At 44.5% G+C, this 27,771-nt stretch overlaps 1 protein-coding gene across 1 annotated transcript in view; it reads left to right on the top strand.

The window, feature by feature from the left end:
• Nucleotides 1-27,771, top strand: part of brd9 (bromodomain containing 9) — a 54,140-nt gene that overhangs the window by 6,156 nt on the left and 20,213 nt on the right. The window contains 9 exon segments of the mRNA XM_033016619.1: nt 2,402-2,537; nt 3,144-3,204; nt 5,194-5,338; nt 7,396-7,506; nt 11,386-11,564; nt 13,932-14,064; nt 16,608-16,683; nt 19,959-20,063; nt 27,001-27,133. Coding sequence (XP_032872510.1) covers nt 2,402-2,537; nt 3,144-3,204; nt 5,194-5,338; nt 7,396-7,506; nt 11,386-11,564; nt 13,932-14,064; nt 16,608-16,683; nt 19,959-20,063; nt 27,001-27,133 — 1,079 coding nt within the window.

The following is a 27,771-nucleotide window of genomic DNA, read 5'->3' as shown; positions in this document are numbered from 1 at the left end:
AAACCCTCCGCCTCACTAAACCCCTCGCCTTGACGATGCTTTCAAGAGAGAGCTAGATAGTAGCAATGTTACAAAATTTTGAGATTTTAAAAATCAAGTCTGTAATTTATCCCATCAGATAAAGCATAAAAATAAGTTTAATTTGACACCTAATTCACTTTCATATCTCAAGTATTTAAAAAGTTATGGCCATTTTCATACTCGGAAATGAGCATCTTGTTCCCTATTGATTTTCTATGGGCATAACAAAAAAGTTGTGATCGTGAACAGTCAAAAGCCCATAACTTTCTTAAAAATTAAGAGAACTGAATGAAATTTTCAGTTATCATAGATTGAAGCATTCTGAAACAAATATAAAATAATCTTACTTGGATGACCTGAAATTAAAGCATATAATTAGTTAGTTACCTAATTGTAGCTAATTTCAGACTTCAATTACTAGATCTAAACATCTATCCATTTCTTAATAAATGATTAACATTTTTAAATAGCCTAAATGTCCAAATAATATTCACAAATAATTCACAATAAAACATGATTTTTAAATCTCATTTACATTAATTTATAGACCAAATGGAAGGAATTTAGTGTTTAATTGCTGTAAATAATGCCCATTTAAATCAGCTTTCCAGTGGGTCCCTGTGGAACGCGCTGGTTTAGAACGTTCACATTGCGGTAGATTTGTGCCCCAAATGCCCAGAAAAATACTGCGCGATATAATGGGCCCAAATTGAGCTACTCGCAATATAAACTTAGTATAAAGGGATCTTTAGAAGCCCTTTTTAATGTAAAAATATACAGTCTAACTTCTGTGGTTTGCTTTATGAGACCCTGCGGTTGCTGTCGGGCGCGGGTTTAGAGATTGATTTTTAAACTACTATAACTATTATTCAAGGCCTTTAAACCTAATAATAGCTTTTGCGACGGGGTCTTCCAGCGATTTTTCGTTAATAATTAACTAGGCTGAACATTTTCGATTTGAACAGCCTAGAGAAAATCGCGTTTTAAACCCGCCCCCTCTAAACGGCGCCAAAATCGCGCACACCCGCACCGGCAGATTTTCAAAGACGCTTCAGGTAGGCTTTGCAACATACCTATAGATAGGGCTCTTAAAAATAGCGGAGTCAGGGGATATGGGGAGAAGGCAGGAACAGGGTACTGATTGGGGATGATCAGCCATGATCACATTGAATGGCGGTGCTGGCTCGAAGGGCCAAATGGCCTACTCCTGCACCTATTGTCTATTGATACCTCACTACCAAACTTCTCCTCACACCTAAACCGCGTCTCGACTAAACCGTACCTCACCAAACCTCGCCCCTCAAATAAACCTCACATCTTAGCCCCACCTCAATTTAACTAAACTCCCACCTCAGACCTAATCACCGCCTCGACTAATCGTGAGCGGAAAGGCTCCAACCACGGGGGTGGGGCCGAGAACTGCGCAGGCGCATTGCCCGAGAGAGCTGGTGGGAAGGGAGGGGCGCACGCGCGCTGACGTTGACATCGAGCCCGAGCCCCGCCCGCGACGGCCGCAGCCCCTCCCCGCAGGGGATTAGGTGTGGGGTGGGAGGTTTAGTCGAGGTGAGGTTTAGTGAGTTGAAGTTTAAGTGTGAGGTGAAGTTTAGTTGAGGCGAGGGGTTTAGTCGAAGTGAAAAGTCAAATTCATTTCTCGGAAATCAAAAAAAATCGGAATTACAATTTAAATCGGAAGACTATCTGGACTAAAGTCGCTTCTGGGGCCCCTCCGGGATTAGGAGCCCTGAAGCTTAAGCTTCATTAGTTTCATTGTAGATCCGCCCCTGGTTGCTTTATTCTCTTTATTTTGTGTAATATACATAAAGCGTCGTCACTTTTTTCTTGTCACCACTGGATTTTGAAATTTCAAAACCTTTCGGTGACAGCGGGCTTGACGTTGCCTGTCTTCTCCTGTCGTACATTGACGTAGGTTGACGCCAGGTGATGTTGGTTTTCGCCGGGTGCTGACTTCGGTGAATTCCATTGGCGACAACCTACATCAACCGGCGACAGGTACCGGCGGCTGAATGTCTTCAGTTGTCGCCGACAGGGTCGTAGCTTGTCGAATCATGTCGCGGTGTGGACGTAAGTTGACTCCGGCTGTCGTAGGTGGACGTCCCAAGTCGTGAGGAATTGTGTCGCCGGTTAACGTAGCTTGACTTCGACTAGGTGGTAGCTTGTCATAGACATTGTCGTGGGGTGGGTCCAGAAAGCCGTTTTTTCGCCGTCCCGCTATCGCCTGAGTGGGACTGGCCCTTAAAAGTACTCTTTTTGCCATTGATTTTTGAAGTTACTCCATTCACTTATTGTGCACATTGATGAAGGCAGTTAATGGAAATGTGATGGATTTATCCACTGGCTGACATTTGTTGCTTTATAACAGGAAGAGAAGAAGCGAAAACGTGAAAAAGAGCACTTAGATAGTGAAGCTGATGCTGACGAGTTTGACCCTGGCAAAAGGATTGAAGTTGAGCCCCCAACAGATCGACCTGTCCGGTCGTGTAGAACTAAAGAACAAGGTAGGTGTTTCTTTGTTTGAATTTGGTTTGCCTGAGTGTACTAATAATTATGAGACGTGAACACAAATGATCCATTTCATTAGTACTGGAAAAGAGAACCCCAATTTAAGATGTTTATCTTAAACAAAAATACAAATCACCCTCAAAGTATTAATTTCTTCAGTCTCTGAAATCTGTTATGAATTATGCACAAATGTTTTGCAACAACTTTGACGTGTTATCTCACTGACTTTGCAGAGGGCAAGAATAAAGTACGTTTGTTTGAAAATTAATCTGGCACTGAAGAAACCTCAATTATTAATCTATTTAAATTATTTTCTGAATAATTTTGTCCATCAGTCAGATAACTGAGTAATTTACATGTGTTTAATTTCTAAACACCTAAACTTGCAATTGGACAAAATACTTTTGGACCACTGAAATATTGCCAGCATGTTACACTTGAAGTTCTGTGCCATTGCTTTTTATGTATATAGCATCTTCCAGGGCAAAATAACTTCATGTAGCGTTATACTTTTTAAAGTGTGGTGATTTATGTAAAGCAATGCTGATTAGCAATGTGTTATCAGTTTTCAACATTAATGAAACATCTGTTTGCATTCAAAGCTGAAAGTGAGAATACACCTCTGCAGCAATTATTGGAACATTTTTTACGCCAGTTACAAAGGTACGTACACCAAAATCGTAACTGACTATCATGTAATATAATAAATTTTACCATGAATATAATAGTAAATAAACAACTTGCACTTTTACAGCACTTTCAACTATATATGCGTTTAATTGGTTAGAATGATAGATGGGTTTTCAAGATTAAGCGCAGTGCACCAGTTCCCAAAATGTTTTTTGCTTCCCCTCCCTCTGAGGCAACTACAGAGCTGCCTAGCAGTAAGGATTTTCCCTATTTTGTACAGAAATGCGATTTTTTTTTAAATCGGCCCGACTTCCTGTTTCATCTTGCTACTTAAAAAATACAAGGATATAAAAGGCCTACTGTACCTCTAAAAATTATAGCAGATTAAATCTATTAGTATTTTAAATTTCAAGATCTGGATGATTATTTTTGTAAGCTTTGATCTGCCTGTCCCACTCCAGGTTTAAACAGCGCTGTCAGTTTAACGCGTGGGAATTTAAACGAACAGCGCTATGGGTTCCAATTATAGCACCACCAGCTGGAGCGCTATTGCCTTTACACATAGCTCTCTGGGCTTTACACATAGCGCTATGGCCACAGCGCTATGGGTCACAGACTGTTCGGGGAGGGTGAAGGAGAGAGGGAGGGAGGGAATGAGAGGGAGGGAGAAAAAAGGAAAGGAGAGGGAAAGGGGGAGGGAGAGAGGGAGGGAGGGAGGGAAAGAGAGGAAGGAGGGAGAGAGAGAGAGCGAGGGAGATGGAAGCTTCCAAAATGGCTTCCACTTCATCATCATCTGGTGCTAAAAGCAGGAAGCAGCCGTTCAAACAGCAGTATACAAAAAGATGGCAATGAATGCACTGCCAAATAAGGTGTGTAGAAGACATGTCAATTGGTAGCAAAGTTATGCATTCTTGTACTCTTACATGGGTATGACTGCACATTAAAAAAAAACATTTTGTTCAGCAAAATGGCACTGCGTAAAAATACTGATTTCCTAGCAAAATACTGATTTTCAGGTACTGGAATACTGAAATGCTCTGACAAAACTTGGCAGCTCTGCAACTAGCCTTTATTAACCTTTTATGCTCAATGTCTTCAAAGGATTTTTCCAGAATGTAGGAGACATCCATTCCAATCCAATTGTATTAATTGTAGTGTCATTTACTGGAATTTCAAGGTACTGCAGTAGCTGATATATTAAATTTCTATTGCACATGTACCTCCTACCTCTTTCCTTTCCCAGACCTCAACCCAATAGTTTCAACTTTCTCTTCCTGAGGTCAAGAATAACAGCACAAGGAGAAAATAACATGCCTCGTGTTAAGAAGCAACCCTTGATGCAAAGAATTGTCATATGGCTCACAAGCAAACTTTCTTCTTGTATAAACCTAAACCATGAGCATGAGAAATGTTTCCATTGCGTTACAGCCAAAAATATTTCTATTTTCAAACTTACAGTTATAGTCATACTTGTAATTTTGATATTCTGTATTGCAGTCTGGCGAATTTGGTTACATCTACTAAACATTGCAAACAGAAAACTATATTCCATTCAATCCAGCATGAATGCATTGTAAAATATAATTTCCCTTGTGTTTAGTGACACACAGAAAATTGAGAAATTCTTTCCTAGAGGTAGTGAATCCTGGTTAACGTTTATTGTCGATTATTTTGTAAACTATGGAGCCAAACCCTGCTAGGGCTGAGTGAGATCTGCTAACTCAGCAGAGATCAAAGATCCATGTGGTTTGACTATACATGAAGTAACAAACAATTTTCCTTCCTAAAGAAGGGTTCCGATCTGAAATGTCACCTATCCATGTTCTCCAGAGATGCTGCCTGACCCGCTGAGTTACTGCAGCACTTTGTATCTTTTTTGTAAATTGGCATGTGTGGTTCCTAGTTTCTGCAAGTTTCCTTTAAGTTTCCAATTTTTATACGGTGCGGTCTTTGGAACTATTTGTAGATGAGGGAAGAAAAATAACTGAAACTAATGATATAATCTCTGAATTTTATTTTTAGGAAAGATCCTCATGGATTTTTTGCATTCCCTGTTACGGATAGTATTGCACCTGGTTATTCTATGATCATAAAACATCCGATGGATTTCAGCACCATGAAGGATAAAATTCTAGCAAATGAATACAACTCCATTACAGAATTCAAGGTGAGATTAACATTGAGGATGTAACAAGCAAAATGGATAAGGGAGAACCAGTGGATATGGTGTATCTGGACTTTCAAAAAGCCTTTGACAAGGTCCCACACAAGAGATTAGAATACAGAATTAAAGCACAACGAGACCTGGGTGTGCTTATACATCAGTCACTGAAATTAGGCATACTGGTACAGCAGGCAGTGAAAAAAGCGAATGGCAAGTTGGCCTTCATTACGAGAGGATTTGAGTTTAGGAACAAGGAGGTCCTACTGCAGTTGTGCAGGGCCCTGGTGAGACAGCACCCGGAGTATTGTGTGCAATTTTGGTCTCCTAATTTGAGGAAGGACATTATTGCTATTGAGGGAGTGCAGCGTAGGTTCACCAGGTTAATTCCCGGGATGGCGGGACTGACATATGATGAAAGAATGGGTCGACGGCTTGTATTCACTGGAATTTAGAAGGATGAGATGGGATCTTGTAGAAACATATAAAATTCTTAAGAGATTAGACAGGCAAGATGCAGGAAAAATGTTCTTGATGTTGGGGCAGTCCAGAAGCAGGGGGTCACAGTTTAGGAATAAGGGGTAGGCCATTTAGGACTGAGATGAGGAAAAACTTCTTCACGCAGAGAGTTGTGAATCTGTGGAATTCTCTGTCACAGAAGGCAGTGGAGGCCAATTCACTGCATGTTTTCAAGAGAGTTAGATTTAGCTCTTAGATCTAAAGCAATCAAGGGATATGGGGGAAAAGCAAGAATTGGGTACTGATTTTAGATGATCAGCCATGATCATATTGAATGGTGATGCTGGCTCGAAGGGCTGAAAGCACCGATTGTTCTACGTTTCTATCAATAGTTTTCTGTTTATAAGATCAGAAGTAAGGATGATATTTGAAATGGATATGTAATTTTTAACAAAGATTAAGTGGACATGCCTTCTCTATGAGGAAAGGTCGGTGCTGCAGCAACATGTACATGAGCTCTCAAGGCTTTATATTACCTATGTAATTTATATATGATGGAATATTCCTGACTTATTGCATGTAGGTAATATAAATGTGATGGAATAGTTTCCCCTTGCTATGACAAACAGCTGTACGATATTCAAGACGTTCAATGTTTTGTTTAGTTTAGTTTAGAGATACAACACGGAAACAGACCTTTCGGCCCACCGGGTCCGCGCCGACCAGCGATACCCGCACATTAACACTATCCTACACCCATTAGGGACAATTGTTTTTTACATTTACCAAGTCAATTAACCTGCAAACCTGTTCGTCTTTGGAGTGTGGGAGGAAACCGAAGATCTTGGCGAAAATCCGCAGGTCACGGGGAGAACGTACAAACTCCGTACAGACAGCACCCGTGGTCTGGATCAAATCCGGGTCTCCGGCGCTGCATTCGCTGTAAGGCAGCAACTCTACCTCTGTGCCCCCATGACTGCAAAGTTTAGTTGGGAGATACAGCGCGGAAAAAGGCCCTTCGGCTCACCGAGTCCGTGCCGGTCTGGGATCCCCGGACACTTGCACCATCTACACACTAGGGACAATTTATAATTATACCAAGCCAATTCACCTACAAACCTGTACGTCTTTGTGTGGGAGGAAATCAGAGCACCCGGGGAAAACCCACGCAGGTAACGGGGAGCACGCAATGTGCTGGAATGGAACCATAATCCTGAGGGGTAATAGGGCCTCAAAAATTCAGATCGAAAAACATAAAAATACTTGGCTTTGGAATGTGGGAGGAAACCGAAGATCTCAGCGAAAGCCACGCAGGTCACGGGGAGAACGCGCACACATACACATAACCGATTTTTGGCTTTCATATTTAAAATTGTATCACCTCTATTCAATCAAATGGGCCCACACATCCAAAAGCAGATTATTTGAAAAGTTTCAGTATGTTCTTGTGCCACTTCTGGATTTGAGAGGAATTTGCCATTGGAGATCAGTAACTGAGTCCTCCGTGTCTGTGGGATTGCCCTTAAATGTGTACAACTAAAGGCAAAACCCAGGAAGGTATAAGCCATGATTTTAAATAATTTTGATTTTGTTTGTTCCCCAAGGGTGATTTTAAGCTGATGTGTGATAATGCAATGACTTACAACCGACCTGAAACAGTGTACTACAAAGCAGCAAAGAAGTTGCTTCACACTGGATTTAAGATGATGAGTAAAGTAAGATGATTTATTTTCTTGATCTGATGTATGGCATGTTTTGTGCGGGATCAACGTAATATTTTACTGTCAAGCTGACATAAACTATTGTTTCATTTTGCTGCTTGCTAATATGGGTCCCATTATGATGATGATTTCAAACTGTTTGTTTTTGGGGTTGTAGGTATTGCGAGAAAATTGTGTCGCTTGTTCATCACTAATTGCACTTGATAGGTAGTTCAAAATGGATTGTCTGAAGGAACAGTTCCTTCATACAGTGTTGAAGGGAAAGTGGCTACAGGAAAAATTACAAAAGATTCTCGAATTAATGGGAAGGAAAGCTCGAGAAGGAACAACAGAGTACGGTCAGGGCCAATTGCGAGCGGTGCGAGGGGGGAAGTGAATACGGAGGTCAAAGTGCTGTATATGAATGCGCAAAGTTTAAGGAATAAAGTGGACGAGCTTGAGGCTCAGTTACAAATTGGCAAGTATATCATGGGAATTACTGAGACATGGCTGCAAGAGGGCTGGGAACTGAATATTCAAGGGTATACCTCCTATCGAAAAGACAGGCAGGTGTGCAGAGGGAGTGGGGATGCTATGTTGGTGAGGAATGAAATTCAGTCCCTTGCAAGGGGTGACATTGAAACACGAGATGTGGAGTCATAATGTATAGAACTAAGGAATTGTAAGGGTAAAAAGACCCTAATGGGACTATTCTCCATGCCTCCAAACAGTAGCCTGGACATAGGGTGCAAGTTGAATCGGGAGTTAAAATTGGCATGCAGCAAAAGTAATGCTGTGGTTGTTATGGGAGATTTCAACATGCAGGTAGACTGGGAAAATCAGGTTGGTACTGGACCACAAGAAAGGGACTTTGTAGAGTGCCTTCGTGATGGATTCTTAGAACAGCTTGTATTGGAGCCTACCAGGGAGCAGGCAATTCTGGATTTAGTGTTATGTAAGGAATCGGATTTGATAAAGGACCGTTAATGAGCCATTAGGAGGTAGTGACCATAACATGATCAGGCTTAATCTACAATTGGAGAGGGAGAAGGATAGATCGGAGGTGTCAGTGTTGCAGTTGAAGAAAGGGGACTATGGGGCCATGAGGGAGGAGCTGGCCAAAGTTGACCGGAAAGATACACTGGCAGGGATGACTGGAACAAAATTGACAGGTATTTCTAGGAATAAAACAGAAGGTACAGGATCAGTTCATTCCTAGGAGGAAGAAAGATTTCAAGGGGAGTAAGGGGTGACCGTGGCTGACAAGGGACGTCAGGGACAGTATAAAAATTAAAGCGAAGAAGTACAACGTAGCAAAGATGAGTGGGAAGCAAGAGGATTGGGTATTCTTTAAAGAACAACAGAAGATAATCAAAAAGACAATACGGGGAGAAAAGTTGAGGTACGAAGAATATAAAGTAGGATAGTAAAAGCTTCTTTAGGTATGTGAAGAGGAAAGAATTAGTTAAGACCAAAGTTGGATCCTTGAAGACCGAAAAAGGTGAATTTATTATGGGGAACAAGGAAATGGCAGATGAGTTGACCAGGTACTTTGGATCTGTCTTCACTAAGGAGGACACAAACAATCTTCCTGATATAGTAGTGGCCAGAGGATCTGGGGTGACGGAAGAACTGAAGGAAATCCACATTCGGCAGGAAATGGTGTTGGATAGACTGATGGGACTGAAGGCTGATAAATCCCCAGGGCCTGATGGTCTGCATCCCAGGGTACTTAAGGAAGTGGCTCTAGAAATCGTGGATGCATTGGTGATAATTTTCCAATGTTCTATAGACTCAGGATCAGTTCCTGTGGATTGGAGGGTAGCTAATGTTATCCCATTTTTTAAGAAAGGCGGGAGAGAGAAAACAGGGAATTATAGACCAGTTAGCCTGACATCGGTGTTGGGGAAGATGCTGGAGTCAATTATAAAAGATGAAATAGCCGCCCATTTAGACGGCAGTAACAGGATCGGTCCGAGTCAGCACGGATTTACGAAGGGGAAATCATGCTAATCTTCTGGAATTTTTTGAAGATGTAACTAGGAAAATGGACAAGGGAGAGCGAGTGGATGTAGTGTACCTGGACTTTCCTAAAGCATTTGATAAGGTCCCACATAGGAGATTAGTGGGCAAAATTAGGGCACATGGTATTGGGGGTAGAGTGCTGACATGGATAGAGAATTGGTTGGCAGACAGGAAACAAAGAGTAGGGATTAACGTGTCCTTTTCAGAATGGCAGGCAGTGACTTGTGGGGTAGGCTCGGTGTTGGGACCGCAGCTATTTACAATATACATCAATGATTTGGATGAAGGGATTCAAAGTGACATTAGCAAATTTGCAGATGACACAAAGTTGGGTGGCAGTGTGAAGTGTGAGGAGGATGCTATGAGGATGCTGGGTGATTTGGACAAGTTGGGTGAGTAGGCAGATGCATGGCAGGTGCAGTTTAATGTGGACAAATGTGAGGTTATCCCCTTTTGTGGCAAAAACAGGAATGCAGATTATTATCTGAATGGCGTCAAGTTGGGAAAAGGGGAAGTACAACAGGATCTGGGGGGTCCTGTTTCATACGTCACTGAAAGTAAGCATGCAGGTACAGCAGGCAGTGAAGAAAGCTAATGGCATGTTGGCCTTCATAACAAGAGGTGTTGAGCATAGGAGCAAAGAGGTCTTTCTGCAGTTGTACAGGACCTTCGTGAGACGACACCTGGAATATTGTTTGCAGTTTTGGTCTCCAAATTTGAGGAAGGACATTCTTGCTATTGAGGGAGTGCAGCGTAGGTTCACAAGATTAATTCCCGGGATGGTGGGACTGTCATATGTTGATAGAATGGAGCGGCTTGGCTTGTATAATCTGGAATTTAGGATGAGAGGGGATCTTATTGAAACATATAAGATTATTAAGGGATTGGACAAGCTTGAGGTAGGAAACATGTTCCCGATGTTGGAGGAATCCAGAACCAGGGGCCACAGTTTGAGAATTAGGGGGTAGGCCATTTAGAACAGAGATGAGGAAAAACTTTTTCACTCAGAGAGTTGTGAATCTGTGGAATTCTCTGCCTCAGAAGACAGTGGAGGTCACTCTGGATGCTTTCAAGAGAGAGCTAGATAGAGCTCTTAAAGATAGTGCAGTCAGGGGACATGGCGAGAAGGCAGGAACGGGGTACTGATTGTGGATGATCAGCCATGATCATATTGAATTGCCGAATGGCCTACTCCTGCACGCTCGAAGGGCCTAATGGCCTATTCCTGCACCTATTGTCTATTGCCTATTGTCTATCTTTGAATAGACTTTGCACATAATTTGCCCCTCACGTTATTTCCACCTCTGTCCTCCAAAGTACACTTAATCTAGGTTAAAGTGATGAACCATCACCTGCTTGAGGAATCCAGTGTGTAATCGCGTACAGTTTGTATTACTAGGAATCACAAATATAAGAGGAGAAATATGAACAAAGTATACTTGAAATGCATTTTATTGCAACACAAAATTGAAGTAAGTTAAAATTAGTGCTTTTATTGTATCTATACATTATTTAATGTTTAGGTTTTTCACATTTCGGAGAGTTGGAATGCTTTTTAATGTTGTCTATTTTTTTTTTCCAGCATTAATTATGTGTTTCCACCATTGTGTCTTTGTAGTCTTGCCTTATTGTGTTGATAGCTGTCATGTCTTTGTCAAGGCTCACCATAGTTGTGATCCATTTACTATATGTCGCTGCCATTGCCCTAACAATGCTCATCTATGATCACTCTCATTGACAAGAGTGTCAGTCATTAAACCTCGTGCACATCATGACCAACCAGTACTAAATGCTGTGCATGTGCATGCAGTTCACCCCAGCACTTGGGGAGAAGTAAAAAGCGTGCCCTTCTATGTTCTTTGCTTGCAGGAGCGTCTGTTAGCTTTGAAGCGCAGCATGACATTCATGCAGGAGATCGATTTTTCTCAGCAGGCAGCACTATTAGGCGACGAAGATGTAGCACAAGAGGAAACTGTTGCAGAAGTCATGATAGTACCTGTCGAAGCAACAACCAAAAAATCCAAGAAGCAAAGTAAAGAGGTCATAAGGTAATTTATATTTAAATTGGAAATTGCTGCATGTTTTCAAAGCATCTCTTGAAAATTTTGTAAATTCGATTTTTTAAAGAGAGTTTCCCGATAATGTCCCATTTAAAAATACCTGTTAGAAATATGAATAAGATTTTTTTAAATTATTTTCTAAGAGCCACTAAGGTTTCAATGTTGGGGCCAATTGAATTGTTAGCAGTAATTTTATATATTGGTCCATTTTACTCTGTTGCTTCAACACTATCTCCAATGCTAGTAGCCGACTAGAATTTGATACCTGATTATTTATGAATAACAATGTTTAAAAAAGCAATGATTCACGTTTCTAATGGTGTGTGTTCTTGAAATTCTTCCTTATGTTTTTTTTGTAGCGCTACCTAATAACACTTACATTTTTCTACCCCTTCTCTCATGAACTATTGGTTCTGGCAGCTTTCAGTCATTAAAATCACTGTAATTGTTAGAATTCTGCCTGTATCTGTGTTGGGTCCACTGTTGTTTGTCATGTACATCAATGATCTGGATGATGGTGTGGTAAATTGGATTAGTAAGTATGCAGATGAGACTAAGATAGGTGGGGTTGTGGATAATGAAGTAGATTTTCAAAGTCTACAGAGAGATTTATGCCAATTGGAAGAGTGGGCTGAAAGATGGCAGATGGAGTTTAATGCTGATAAGTGTGAGGTGCTACATCTTGGCAGGACAAATCAAAATAGGAAGTACATGGTAAATGGTAGGGAATTGAAGAATGCAGGTGAATAGAGGGATCTGGGAATAACTGTGCACAGTTCCCTGAAAGTGGAATCTCATGTAGATAGGGTGGTAAAGAAAGCTTTTGGTGTGCTGGCCTTTATATATCAGAGCATTGAGTATAGAAGTTGGAATGTAATGTTAAAATTGTACAAGGCATTGGTGAGGCCAATTCTCGAGTATGGTGTACAATTTTGGTCGCCTAATTATAGGAAGGATGTCAACAAAATAGAGAGAGTACAGAGGAGATTTACTAGAATGTTGCCTGGGTTTCAGCAACTAAGTTACAGAGAAAGGTTGAACAAGTTAGGGCTTTATTCTTTGGAGCGCAGAAGGTTAAGGGGGGACTTGATAGAGGTCTTTAAAATGATGAGAGGGATAGACAGAGTTGACGTGGATAAGCTTTTCCCACTGAGATCAGGGAAGATTCAAACAAGTGGACATGAGAATTAAGGGACAGAAGTTTAGGGGTAACATGAGGGGGAACTTCTTTACTCAGAGAGTGGTGGCTGTGTGGAATGAGCTTCCAGTGAAGGTGGTGGAGGCAGGTTCGTTTTTATCATTTAAAAATAAATTGGATAGTTATATGGACGGGAAAGGAATGGAGGGTTATGGTCTGAGCGCAAGTATATGGGACTAGGGGAGAATACGTGTTCGGCACGGACTAGAAGGGTCGAGATGGCCTGTTTCCGTGCTGTAATTGTTATATGGTTATTCTGAAAGCAAAACTATGTGATAGAACATAGAAAATAGAAAAGTACAGCATTGTAACAGACCCTTCGGCCTGTAATGTCTGTGCCAAACATATTGCCAATATAAACTGCCTGCACTTGATCCATTTCCTGCATATCCATGTGCCTATCAAAAATCCTCTTAAACGTCACTATCGTATGATTGATACCAATTTATCTGTCACTCTGCTCTATTACGGGATCCACCTGAGGTAGGCTGAGGAATTCCTCTTTCTATTCCTACACCAGTCAGACCTGATGAATGGTTGGGATTTCCATTCAGTTTGGCAGAGACTGAAAGGGGAAAGATTTTTTTTTTTTTTTAACACTTTACATCAATGGTAATATTTTTACATTTCTTTGGATATAAAGAAACATGTAAAAACTAGAAATTACAGTCCTGACTTTGACTGAAGGTGACATGCTTACCCAGGCTTTGTTTCTTGCTGTCAGAATGTTACCAGGTAGGGGTTAAAAACGATGTTGCTGAGGCCTCATCCCACATCACTGCCTGATACTTGGGTGCATGGAGTCAGTGGGATCGGTGTTTACCATCTGCAGCAGATGAATGCAGATGGCCAGGTATCACAGCTCATCACTTTGGACAAAGGTGAGCAACACAAACCCAGCAACGCATCATTGTGCTGCATCCCACTGGACCAGCACGGCTGTCCAAGTGAGCAGCCGTGAATCGTATTAATAGACATTATTCTTTGTGGGAATTAGCATTTACATTTTGAATCTTGTAATAAAGTTGTAATATCTTGGTTCTGTCACGGACCTCATAGAACATATGTGTTCTATGGATATATAGTCGCATAGCATGAGTAGAGCTTGATGTATTCAATTGGTCACTTCCTGTTATCTAACTTTTGTAATATTTCAGCTACTTGTACGAGCCAGAAGGAAATGCATGCAGTTCAACGGACAGCACAGCTGAGGAACATGTCTTAGCGTTGGTGGAACATGCAGCGGATGAAGCCCGAGATCGAATCAGCAGAAATGCTGCTAATTCCAAGGTGTTTTAATATTTCTGTTTGCAAAAGGATATAATGTGTAAGAATACACGGTGAAAAAGGGTGAAGGGCATGGTAGATGAGTCCTCATATCTGATTCTCCATTTTTATGACCTCTGCCTGGAGTTGTTTCTATTTGTTTGGTGATTCATAAACAGTGCAGATGGAAACTATTTGCAATGCAAAAGTTCAGGATGACTTTCCCATAACTTTTCTTCCCTGCAGAGGTTAACATTTCCCTATTTGCTTCTATTGTAAAAGCTGCTGTGGACTCTACTTCCAATTTTAAATATTTTATATCTTGCAGAGACACAAACCTGTCACTCCCTTTTGAAGAATTTAAATTGATGACTTATGGTTGCCAGTAAGGTCACCAGTAATAACAGTTAATTCCATTGTTGGTAATGCAATCCTTATTTTCTGTTTCAAACTGTTTTGAGGTTTACATTGATTAATAAATTGTCCATGCATGGACCAATGAAATGAGCTGAAATGCACTCGCCTCCATAGAGCATGGATGGTGTCAAAAAAATGTTCATAACGAAAGAGACAAAGTACTGGAGTAACTTAGCTGGTCAGGCAGCATCTCTGGAGAACATAGATGGGTGAAGTTTGTGGTCGGGGCCCTTCTTCAGACTGTTTATGGCAGGGGGGAAAAGCTGTGAGATATCATGGCCAGGACAAAGCCTGGCAAATGATAGGTGGATATAGGTGAGGTGGGGGGGGGGGGGGGGGGGAGGGGTTGATAGCCAGGTGGCTGTCTGGACAAAGATTAGAGTGGAAAAGGCAAAAAGTGAGATAAGGAAGAGGTGCGAATTGTGCAGCCAGAGGAAGGCATATAGGTGGAAGGGTGCAGGGGAGGGAGAAGAGGCGAAATTTGTGTGAATCCAGGTAGAACACGGGTGGGTCAGAGAGGGTGGTTATTTGTAGGTCTATTACCTAAAATTAGAGAGTTCAATGTTCATGCTATTCGGTTGTATACCGAAGCAGAATATGTCATGCTGTTCCTCCAGTTTTCATGTGGCCTCTCCTTGGCAAAGGAGGAGACCCAGGACAGAAAGGTCAGTATGGGAATGGGGAGTTAAAACGGTTAGTGACCGTGAGATCCAGCAGGTCTTGCCGGGCCAAGCCCAAGTGTTGAGCGAAACTGTCGCCTTGTCTAGATGAGAGGAATTGTACGCGATCCTCTGTCTCACCTTGAAGGATTGTTGGGGCCACTGGATGAATGTGAGGGAGAAAGTATATGACAGGTGTTACATCTCCTGTGGTTACTGTGAAAATACTTTGGCAGGGGGTGGTTTGGCTGGGATAGGATGAGTGAAGCAAGGAGTAGCGGAGGGTGTGGTCTCTGCAGAAGATGGGAGATGGGAAGATATGACCGGTGGTGGGATCATGCTGAGGGCTCGTCAAGAAGGTCGAATCTGACTTCTGTGTATGCATATTTTTAACGGCTAAAATTTTAAAAATGGTTGGGATGTTGATTGGAGACAATTTAGATGCCACCACATTTGGCCTCCTATTCTATCCTAAACGGAGGGCCGTATAATTGACATATAGAGCACTACGCATTTCTTTTGAGTCTCAAACTTGGATTTTAAAGTTTGTTATTTGTGTATTATTCTTTTATTTTAATTAAGTTCTAATAGTTAAGGGTATTTTTAGGTAAATATTCATTTTAATGTGTTTATGACTATGAGACCTGTTTTAAAAAAAAACAGTTTTAAAGGCCTCTGACAGAAATAAGCTATGAAATGGCCATCAAGGCTTTCTGAAAACAGTACCATAGGATACATAGAAACATAGAAATTAGGTGCAGGAGTAGGCCATTCGGCCCTTCGAGCCTGCACCGCCATTCAATATGATCATGGCTGATCATCCAACTCAGTATCCCGTACCTGCCTTCTCTCCATACCCTCTGATCCCCTTAGCCACAAGGGCCACATCTAACTCCCTCTTAAATATAGCCAATGAACTGGCCTCGACTACCCACTGGCAGGGAGTTCCAGAGATTCACCACTCTCTGTGTGAAAAAAGTTCTTCTCATCTCATCTCATAACCCTAGTCGGAGTTACCACTCGCAGTATGTTTTGCCTTGTGGGCCAGCAATGGGATGAAGATTGGTTGATCCTGCAGAGCTACACAAAAAATAATTGCAGCTGTAGTATGTTGGTGGGTCCGGAGAGCAATAGGGAGAGGAGTCGATGTCTTCAGATATGATTGTTTCTAATGAGTAAGGCTGTTTCTAATGAGTAAGGCTGTTAACTCAAAACATTGTATAAACGATTTGTATTAGATTTTTAACTTTTTTTTTGGAAAATGTAACTATATTAGAGTTCTTTGATATATTTTATTCAAAAACTTGAGAATCCAGGTCGATCCCTTTGGCTGCAGGCTACCAGCAATGTTATTTTTGAGACAAAGCACCTTGTTTCATGAGAATTTTGATTACTGAATGGACTGATGGCTTTAGTTTGATGTAAAAATTCTTTCTGGCTATAACTGTAGTCAGCGTATTTGATCTAACTCGCAGTTGTATTTTATTTCAGATTGGCTACCTCAAAAAGGATGGTGACGGTCCTTTGCTCTTTGCTGTTGTAAACCAATCTGATCCAGAGACAGAAGGCAAGTTGACTGGTGCATTTTTTTAAATGTTCCAGGAAAATTACCAGCAAAACAGCATTTAGGATATGAAAATGGCTGCACTTTTCACAGCATATCTAATTTTCTTATTGTTCAGCCATTGACGTGGACATAGCTGACAAGGTTAGCATTGAAGGTGATAGTCCTCATGAAATTTGCCAGTCCTCTGGTAAAGTCTCTCCCACAAAGTCACAATGCAAAGAGTTCCATTATTTTAATCCAGCATTGATAAAGGAACAACAGCATATTTCTAAATTAGGATTTTACAAGTTAGAGGAGTGCTTGTGCGTTGGCATTCCCATGTATCTGTTGCCCTTCTCTGTGGAAGAAGTCATGGTCTTGGAGCTGCCATTGAAGTTTGTTGAGTTTGCTGCAGCAACGTTTATAGATGGAACGTGCAGAGCAGCCACAAGTTGCTTGTAGTGAAATGTAAATACTCAGGCTGGTGAATAGGCTGTTAACCTCCATCGACCTATGTAAACAGGTACACCATATGCCTTCTTTACTCTATCTCCTTGTATTGCCACTTCCAGGGAGTTATGAACTTGGACCCCAAGATCCTTCTGTACATCAATGAAATTGATCATTTTGTTAGGAAGAATGTGAAGGGAGGGTGGAGAGCCTGGGGGTTCTGATCGTTATAGATCTAAATTTCCCTGAAGATGAATGCATTTATTTCACTGCTATCATGGTAACATTGTTGTGGAGTAGAGGTCTCACCTTTGTCCCCCTCCGTCCCCATCTCAATGAGTTCCGCGCCCACCATGACTTGGAGCGCTTCTACCGTCGTCTCCGCCTCACAGCGCACTTCCATGGGAAGGAGTCCTCGCCCCCTAATGATGACCTTTTTCCCGTCTCTAACGCACCCCCTCCTCGTGGAACCCCCCTCATAAAGTCCCGGCTCTGGAACTCTTCATTCAGAACTGCCGCCGCGACGTCAACCGCCTCAACTTCTCCACTCCCCTGTCTCACTCCAATCTTTCCCCCTCTGAACGCACTGCCATCGAATCACTCCGCAAAAACCCAGACTAGGTCATCAAACCAGCCGACAAGGGAGGTGCCGTGGTAGTCTGGCGCGCCGATCTCTACAAAGCTGAGGCCACGCGCCAACTCTCGGACACCTCCTCCTACTTACCCTTGGACCATGACCCCACTGACGAGCACCAGGCCACCATTTCTAGCACCATCACCGACTTCATCAATTCTCACGCCCTACCTGACCAAGCCTCCAACCTCATCGTTCCCCAGCCCCGCACGGCCCGTTTTTACCTTCTCCCCAAAATCCACAAACCCGGCTCTCCCGGCAGCCCCATTGTCTCTGCGTGTTCGTGCCCCACCGAACTCATCTCCACATATCTTGACTCCATCCTATCCCCCTTGGTCAAATCCCTCCCCACCTATGTTCTAGACACCTCAGACACTCTCCGCCGCCTCTACGCATTCCACTCTCTGGGCCCTCACCCCCTCATCTTCACCATGGATGTCCGGTCACTCTACACCTCCATCCCCCACCAGGATGGCCTCAGAGCCCTCCGGTTCTTCCTCGACCAGAGGAGCAACCTATACCCAGCCACTGACACTCTCCTCCGCTTAGCGGAGTTGGTCCTCACCCTCAATAACTTTACATTTGACTCCTCCCATTTCCTCCAAACACAAGGCGTAGCTATGGGCACACGCATGGGCCCCAGCTACGCCTGCCTCTTTGTCGGGCACTTTGAACAATCCTTGTTCTAGACGTACCAGGGCCCCATCCCCGACCTCTACCTCCGTTACATTGACGACTGCTTTGGTGCCACCTCCTGCACCCACACACAACTGACTGACTTCATCCACTTCACCACCAACTTCCATCCGGCACTCCAATACACCTGGACGATTTCCGACACTTCCCTACCATTCCTTGACCTCACCATCTCCATCGCAGGGGACAGACTCCTGACCGACATACATTACAAACCCACTGACTCACATGGCTATCTGGACTACACGTCTTCCCACCCTGCCCCCTGTAAAGACTCCATCCCCATCTCCCAATTCCTCCACCTACGCCGCATCTGTTCCCAGGATGAGACATTTCATACCAGGGCATCGGAAATGTCCTCGTTCTTCAGGGAACGGGGATTCCCCTCCGCCACCATAGATGAGGCTCACACCAGGGTCTCATCCATACCCCGTAACACTGCTCTCTCTCTCCCCATCCCCGCACACGCAACAAGGGCAGAGTCCCACTGGTCCTCACCTTTCACCCCACCAGCCGGCAAATACAACACATAATCCTCCGCAATTTCCGCCACCTCCAACGTGACCCCACCACTCGCCACATCTTCCCATCTCCCCCATGTCTGCCTTCCGCAAAGACCGCTCCCTCCGCAACTCCCTCGTCAATTCTTCCCTTCCCTCCCGCACCACCCCCTCCCCGGGCACTTTCCGTTGCAACCGCAAGAAATGCAACACCTGTCCCTTCACCTCCCCCCTCGACTCCATTCAAGGTCCCAAGCAGTCGTTCCAGGTGCGACAAAGGTTCACCTGTATCTCCTCCAACCTCATCTACTGCATCCGCTGCTCTAGATGTCAGCTGATTTACATCGGTGAGACCAAGCGTAGGTTCGGCGATCGTTTCGCCGAACACCTCCGCTCAGTCCGCAATAACCTACCTGACCTCCCGGTGGCTCAGCACTTCAACTCCCCCTCCCATTCCCAATCCGACCTCTCTGTCCTGGGTCTCCTCCATTGCCAGAGTGAGCAACAGCGGAAATTGGAGGAACAGCACCTCATATTCCGTCTGGGGACCTTGCGTCCTTATGGCATTAACATTGAATTCTCCCAATTTGGCTAGCCCGTGCTGTCTCCTCCCCTTCCTTAACCCTCTAGCTGTCTCCTCCCACCCTCCCATCCGCCCGCCCTCGGGCTCCTCCTCCTCCTCCCCTTTTCCTTCTTTCTTTCCCCACCCCCCATCAGTCTGAAGAAGGGTTTCGGCCCGAAACGTCGCCTATTTCCTTCGCTCCATAGATGCTGCTGCACCCGCTGAGTTTCCCCAGCAATTTTGTGTACCTATGGTAACATTGTTGTTCCATGCCGACCATTATCATTTTGCAATAGGGATATTTATCACAGATTTTATTTTATGTGAATTTATATTTGTTTACAATGTATATATGTTGACTTGTGAACGTCTACATATTTATCACTGACTACATATTTATCACAATGTTTGTGTCTGGTTTAAACATGTCATTAATCCTCTGTTGACATTGTAGAGGAAGAGGTTCACCCGGTGGATCTGAGTTCCCTTACCAACAAACTCCAACCAGGTATCAATACAATGGGTTTTAAGGATGATAGGAGAAATAAAGCTTTATCAGGTAAGACTTATCCACTTCTACATCCTGAACACTTTTTTTGAATAAGTATTCCCTGGGTTCTAGACCAGCCCAAAAGAATTGAAGGTGCTTTGGATAGAAGGAGGGAGATAGAAAATGGGGAACTACCAAACAGTTAGCCTGATTTGAGTAGTCAGCAAAATGGTGAAATCCACAGTAACAGCTTGCTGAAAAAATGTATAATAGAATCAGTCCAGTTTGGATGTTTTAATTGTAATTAGCAGGATGGAGAATGAGAATTGGTGAATGTTGTATGTCTTGAGCTTTGAAATTATATGGCACCACATAAATGTTTGTTAAGTAATATAAGGGTTTATTAGGTTGAGAGTGTTATCTTGGAGGCATAGAGATTGTTAAAGGACAGAAAGCAAGTTGATGTGAACAGGTCTTTTTTCAAGCTGGCACGCTGTAACTAGTGTGGAGCCATCAGAATCAGTACTGGGTACTCAGCTAATCCTGTCTTCGTGACTTAGAAGGAAAATAACCTGGAAAGAGATAGAATACATATAGAAACATGGTAAGGGGTCTGTACAAAAACATGGAATTAATGAAAATTTACTAAAGTTTTTTCCAACTCTATGAGAAATAGAAGAGCAGTGTCTTTCGAATAATGAGAATCAAGCAAATAAATGCATGCAAATAAATCAAGCAAATAAGTGTGATATTTGGAAAAAGTATAAGCACACACACACACACAGAAGCATTCAAAAGGGAACTGCAGATGCTGGATTTCCTTCGCTCCATAGATGCTGCTGCACCCGCTGAGTTTCCCCAGCAATTTTGTGTACCCTCACACACAGAAGCAGTTGGCCAGATAAATGATTGACCTTTATTGTGAGTAGTTTGGAAATGCAAGAAGAGGAAGTCTTTCAGCAGTTGTTCGGAGCAGTGATGCAACCATGACTGATGAACTCTTTACAGTTTATGCCTGTAAAGGATGACCTTTCCTTGGAAATGGTACAGCATAAACTCATTGCATTGTTTTGCAGGGGTGAGTGAAACTATTTTTAAAAAGACAATTGATTGTTGTGAGTCTAGGTTCTCTAGATAGAAAGATGATCCCTAAGAGATGTATAACATTCCAAATAAATATTGAGATTGGGAATGAAAGATACCTTTCCCTCACGCTGGGGATTCAACACATCTCAGTTAAGGAAAAGCTGCTTATGAATGATATGAGGAGAAAATTAGATGGTTGGAATTCTCTGCTAGAAAACTCTGGATGCTTGATTATGAAGTACGCAATTGACATCTTTAGATTTTGGGGCTTTAAGGAAATTGAATAATATTAGAAATAGGCCGGAACCTAGACTAGATGCAGTTTCATCAACAATATTGAATGTAAGAAAAGACTTGAGACTTACTAATACTTAGGTTATCCTGGATATGTAATGTTTACTCTGGCTACTGCACCTGTTGGTCAGTTGCCTGTTCCTGTGCCGGGCATGGTATGCACCCGGGCTTGCCACCGTGTACACCCTCCTGTCTGTGTTGTGCCTCGGGTACTTGGGGGGGGGGGGGGGGGACCTGTGGCGGTCCCGGGGGGTTAGGCCACTCCTTGGGTCATCCCCCTCGGCTATTGAGGGACAGGGGCGTTGGTCTGCCATGGAGTTTCCCGAGGTCCCTTTCGGGTGTGTGCTCTCGCTGTGTGATTAAAGACTACTGTTTGAACCTGCCTGGCGTCTGGCCTTTTCCTGACCTCGTCCAGGCCGCTACAACTGGTGACCCCGCCATTCATCACACGTCGTGATGGATAACAACACCGTTGCACTAAACTCCCTACTCTGGACCGAAGAGCCTGACATCTGGTTCCAGCAGGCAGAGGCACAATTTGCTGTGCGAGGGATAACAGCGGATGAAACACAATACTTTTACGTGGTCAGCCCGCTTGACCAAGCGACTGCGAGGCGAGTTAAGCCTTACCTTAGAGCCCCCCGTTCACTAACAAATATAGGGGCCTTAAGGAATTCCTTATCAGGAGGTTTGGCCTTGGTGAATCTGAGCGGGCAGCTCGGATTCTCCGAATGGACGGCCTGGGCGACCGCCGGCCATCTGTCCTCCTGGAGGACATGCTCACTCTAATGGGGGACCACGAACCTAGTTTCCTATTTAAATTTGTTTACCTGCAGCAACTCCCGCCCGACATCCACCTGCAGCTCGCCATGGATTCCTTTACCGACATGCAGGCGCTAGCCGAGCACGCCGACGAGCTGTGGATGTCCCGCCAGTGGGAAGTGGAAGCACTGGCCGTCCTTCCCACGGCGGCGGGAGGCTCAGAACAGGTTGGGGCCGCTATCCACCGCGTCTCCGCTGCTCCCAGTCGGCCCACGCGGCAAAATCCAGCCGCCATCGGGCATTGCACTGCAGGCATGTCTTTTCAGCACGGCCCGCCTGCAGTTCCACCCAACGCCAGCAGAGGTCGCTGCCGTTCAGCCCAGCCATTTTGGTTTGTCCATCAACTCGTCCAAGTGCCGTTTTGGGGTGACGGTGGATGCTTCTGAGGTTGCGGTTGGGGCAGTGTTGGAGCAGCTCGTTGATGGATGCTGGCGGCCACTCGCCTTCTTCAGCAGACATCTCAGGGGTGCTCAGAGCCGTTACAGCGCTTTCGACCGTGAGCTCCTTGCCTTGTATCTCGCCGTACGCCACTTTTGCTACTTCCTGGAGGGGAGGCCTTTTACTGCATTTACGGATCACAAGCTGCTAACCTTCATGTTCGCCAAGGTTTCAGCCCCGTGGTCTGCCCGGCAGCAGAGGCAGTTAGCGTACGTGTCCGAGTACACCACCTCCACCCATTTCGTTGAGGGCAAATACAACAGGGTGGCCGATGCCTTATCGAGACCTGCAGTCCACGCGGTTCTCCAAGTCGCTGAGGGTGTTAATTATTCCGCCCTGGCAGCCGCTCAGCTGGTCAACGAGGAGATGACCGTCTATTGTACGGCAGTTTCGGGCCTGCAGTTGGAAGATGTGTGTGGTCCTGGGGGTACAACGCTGCTGTGCGATGTCTCCTCTGGAGTTCCGCAACCCATCGTCCCCGTCGCCTGGCGGCGCAGGGTGTTTGAGGTGCTCCATGGGCTTGCGCATCCCTCCATCAGGGCGACAACGGCCCTGGTAGCCTTCTGCTTCATGTGGCATGGGCTGCGGAAGGAGGTTGGACATTGGGCGCACAATTGCCAGACCGCCAAAGTGCAAAGACACGTGCGCGCGCCGTTGCAGGAGTTCACCATCGCTCGGCAGCGGTTCGACCACATTCACGTGGACATGGTGGGGCCGCTGCCACCGTTCCGGGGCATGACCTATCTCTTCACCGTGGTGGACCGCTTCACGTGGTGGCCTGAAGCCATTCCGCTGGCTGATTCTTCAACGGCCACTTGTGCTCGAGTCTTGGTGGCGCACTGGATCACCCGGTTCCGGGTGCCACTGGACATAACATCCGATCGGTGGCTTCAGTTCACGTCGGAACATGGTCGGCCATGGCACGCCTCCTGGGGGTTCGCCTACACCACACGATGGCGTATCATCCGCAGGCGAACGGATTGGTGGGCGGCGCGACTCTCGTCAGCAGCGGCCTCTGCAGTCCGTCTGCGTTTTTATTATTTTATGTCTTATGTTTTTATGTAGTTTTTGTTATTTTTGTTGGGGTATGTGTGTGGGGGGGGGTGGGGGTAACTTTTAAATCTCCCTGCACGGGAGACCCGACCTCTTCTTTGTCGGGTCTCCGTTGTCGTTGGGGCTGCAACGAGGAGCGGCCTCCAACAGGAAGACCGGGGGCTGTGGTGCCGACTACTCACCTCACCGTCGCGGAGCTGGCCGAGTCCAGAGCGGGTGGAGCTGTGGTGGACGCTGCTGCGACCCGACCCCCGGAGATTCGGAGGCTGCAACTGCGGGTTTGGCGGACGGCACCGGGAGCCCGCTGGTCCCTGGAGGGGGACCGCTTTTCAGGGCTCCCGCAACGGCGACTTCTCCCGCCTGAGTTGCGGGGTTGAAGAGCTCCTGGAGCGGGGCCTTACAGCACCGCCCCGCGCGGCTTGGAATGGCTGCGGGACTGCGAGCGCGCGCCGGGGGCTCTAACATCAAGACCCGGTGTGCGGCCTTGCATCACCCGGCGTGGCTTTAATGGCCATGGGACAATTCGCCATTGCCCGCCGGGGGCTTTGACTTTGACTCTGACATCGGGGGGGGAGAGTGCAGTGGAGAGATAAGTTTTTTTGGCCTTCCATCACAGCAATGTGATGGATGTTTATGTAAATTATGTTGTGTCTTGGGTCTATTTGTTTGTAATGTATGGCTGCAGAAACGACATTTCGTTTGGACCTCAAGGGGTCCAAATGACAATAAATTGAATTGTATTGTATTGTATTGTATTGGTGGAGCGGTTTCTCGCCAACTCAGGGATGCCCTGAAGGCACGGATCAATGAACCGGACTAGGTGGATGATCTGCTGTGGGTTTTGCTGGGAATCCGCACTGCACCCAAGGAGGACTTGGCCTCCTCCTCTGCCGAGTTGGTGTATGGCTCTCCGTTGACGGTGCCCGGGGAGTTCATCCCGCCGGCATGTGGCCAGGTGGAGCAGTCTTCGGACGCTCTGCAACGTCTTCGGCAGATGGTGGGCAAGCTGGCGCCGGTGCCCACGTCTCGTCATGGGTCCTTCCGTCCGCACGTTCCCTCTGCTCTGGGGGACTGCCAGTTCGTCTTCCTGCGTAGGGATGCTCATCGGACACCCCTCCAGCGGCCGTATGAGGGTCCCTTCCGAGTCCTAGAGCATGGCTCGTCTACATTCGTCCTGGACATGGGGGGTTGGCATGAGACTGTTTCGGTTGCGCGGCTGAAGCCAGCGCATATTGGCATTGATCAGTCGGTGCCAATAATTAATTTCCAGTTCCTTCATGAGCATGAGCTATGTTTTTCCTATTATCACTATTGCTATTTCCTGGTGATAATTTACCATTTTAGTGACGTATAAAACCATTTAGATTTAAAATATCAGGCTTTTTGCTACTCTGTTGTGCTGAGAGAATGAGTACATTGTTATAATCTAAGTGAATGCTCATGTCAATGTTCTTGGTGTCATGTTCAATATATGTTTTATTATAGATTCTCATGACTCCATCAAACTTTAAAACATAACTTTAAAGAACAAAATGGGAAAATAAACTCAAATTTTGATTTTCCCATGCCTATGCTGTATACTTAAACAAAATTGCTCCAAATATTTGTCAAACTTGGAAACAAACAGTTTGATAATGGAATCAATTTGGGAATATGCTTGCACGATGACACGAATATGCGGATGACACGAAGCTGGGGGGCAGCGTTAGCTGGGAGGAGGATGCTAGGAGGCTGCAGGGTGACTTGGATAGGCTGGGTGAGTGGGCAAATGCAAGGCAGATGCAGTATAATGTGGATAAATGTGAGGTTATCCACTTTGGTGGCAAAAACAGGAAAGTAGACCATTATTTGAATGGTGGCTGATTAGGAAAAGGGGAGATGCAATGAAACCTGGGTGTCATGGTACACCAGTCATTGAAAGTAGGCATGCAGGTGCGGCAGGCAGTGAAGAAAGTGAATGGTATGTTAGCATTCATAGCAAAAGGATTTGAGTCCAGGAGCAGGGAGGTTCTACTGCAGTTGTACAGGGTCTTGGTGAGACCACACCTGGAGTATTGCGTACAGTTTTGGTCTCCTAATCTGAGAAAAGACATTCTTGCCATAGAGGGAGTACAGAGAAAGTTCATCAGACTGATTCCTGGGATGTCAGGACTTTCATATGAAAAAAGACTGGATAGACTCGGCTTGTACTCGCTAGAATTTAGAAGATTGAGGGGGGATCTTATAGAAACTTACAAAATTCTTAAGGGGGTGGACAGGCTAGATGCAGGAAGATTGTTCCCGATGTTGGGGAAGTCCAGAACAAGGGGTCACAATTTAAGGATAAGGGGGAAATCTTTTAGGACCGAGATGAGAAAAACATTTTTCACACAGAGAGTGGTGAATCTGTGGAATTCTCTGCCACAGAAGGTAGTTGAGGCCAGTTCATTGGCTATATTTAAGAGGGAGTTAGATGTGGCTAAAGGGATCAGGGGGTATGGAGAGAAGGCAGGTACAGGATACTGAGTTGGATGATCAGCCATGATCATATTGAATGGCGGTGCAGGCACGAAGGGCCGAATGGCCTACTCCTGCACCTAATTTCTATGTTTCTATCTCTCAGACCACAAGCCTAGTTTTCATGTTTGAAATGCAACATATTTGGGAATATTCAATACCATTTCTAAAACACTCAAAATTCAATTGGAGTCAGATGCAAAACTAATAATCTTAGGAATGTCAGAGGGCTGCTCTAAGTTAATGACATTTCAAAGACGTTTCCTTGACTATGCCTTAATAACTGCGAAAAAACATACTTACATTCTGGAAAAAGATAACAGATCCTACAGTGAAGATGTGGATCACAGAAATGACTGAGACACTACATCTAGAAAAAATAAGGCTTGTTTTGACTGATAAATCAGACCAATTTTCCAAAATATGGTCTCCTTTCATTGAATTTCTTCAACGACAGAATGGTTGAACACAAATTTAAAACCGATGCTTGGGTTGGGTGAGCGGGGGTAGGGAAGGATAGTGGGACATATCTCCGCTTTTTCTTTTCACTTTTTCTCTCTCACTTTTTTGTCAGTTCAGGGTTTTTTTCTTCTCTCTTTTTTGTATCTTTTTCTTCATTCTTCATTCTTTTCTTTTAATTTTCATTTATCAGTTTATAAAATGTTAAAACTGAAGCTGTACGAAAATTGTATAATTGTTATGTCGATTGCTTTCTTCTTGATCAATTGCTTCTAATAAAATAAACATTAAAAAAAAGAAAAAGAAATGCAACATATTGGATGTTATAGTATTTAGACCCTCCCTTTATCCACTGCAGTTACTTATCTCAACTGTGTGTATACTGCACAGTCCATCCAAAACAACACCATCTTCCCAAATCTTACTCCAGAAGAGACAGAACTGCTGTATTCTACATATGGAGAAGAGACTGGGGTGCAGTGTGCCTTAAGGTAACATAATTCATAAATATGTATTCTAGAGAAAGTTTTTATTTTTAGTATTACAGGCATATGGAAATACTTACTAGGTAAGGTGCAACCACAGGACATGCAACATACATCCTCCCTCATCTCCATCCTGTACATCGGCAAGACCAAGCATAGACTCGCCAACCACTTCGCTGAACTCCTACACTTGGTCTGGCAAAGTATACTGGATCTCCTGGTTGCTAACCATTAACTCCTCTTCACATTCCCACATTGATCTTTCTGACCCGGGCCTCCTCCATTGCCAGAGTGAGGTCACACACAAACTGGAGGAACAGCACCACATTTTCCGCTTGGGTAGCTTACAGCCCAACAGTATGAACATTGAATTCTCCAATTTTAGATAACGTCTCACAAATTCCTCCCCACCCCTCAGACCTGAACTCTCACCTACTTCTCTCCTCTTTCACCACCCCCAACCCCCTCACCTCCTCCCCACGACTTTCCTCCCATTTGGGTTTACAATCTGCAATGCTTCAAATTTGTCTCATACCTTACTTTATTACCTCTGGCATTTGTTACAGCCATCTGCCTTTCAACCCCCCCACCCCCCCTATGTCAACCTATTACTGGCCATTCTGGCTTTCTTCCCCCCCGCCCAC

The sequence above is a fragment of the Amblyraja radiata genome, chromosome 2 (assembly GCF_010909765.2).
Source record: "Amblyraja radiata isolate CabotCenter1 chromosome 2, sAmbRad1.1.pri, whole genome shotgun sequence".
NCBI classification, from domain to species: domain Eukaryota; kingdom Metazoa; phylum Chordata; class Chondrichthyes; order Rajiformes; family Rajidae; genus Amblyraja; species Amblyraja radiata.
This window is presented reverse-complemented; position numbering and strand designations above follow the sequence as displayed.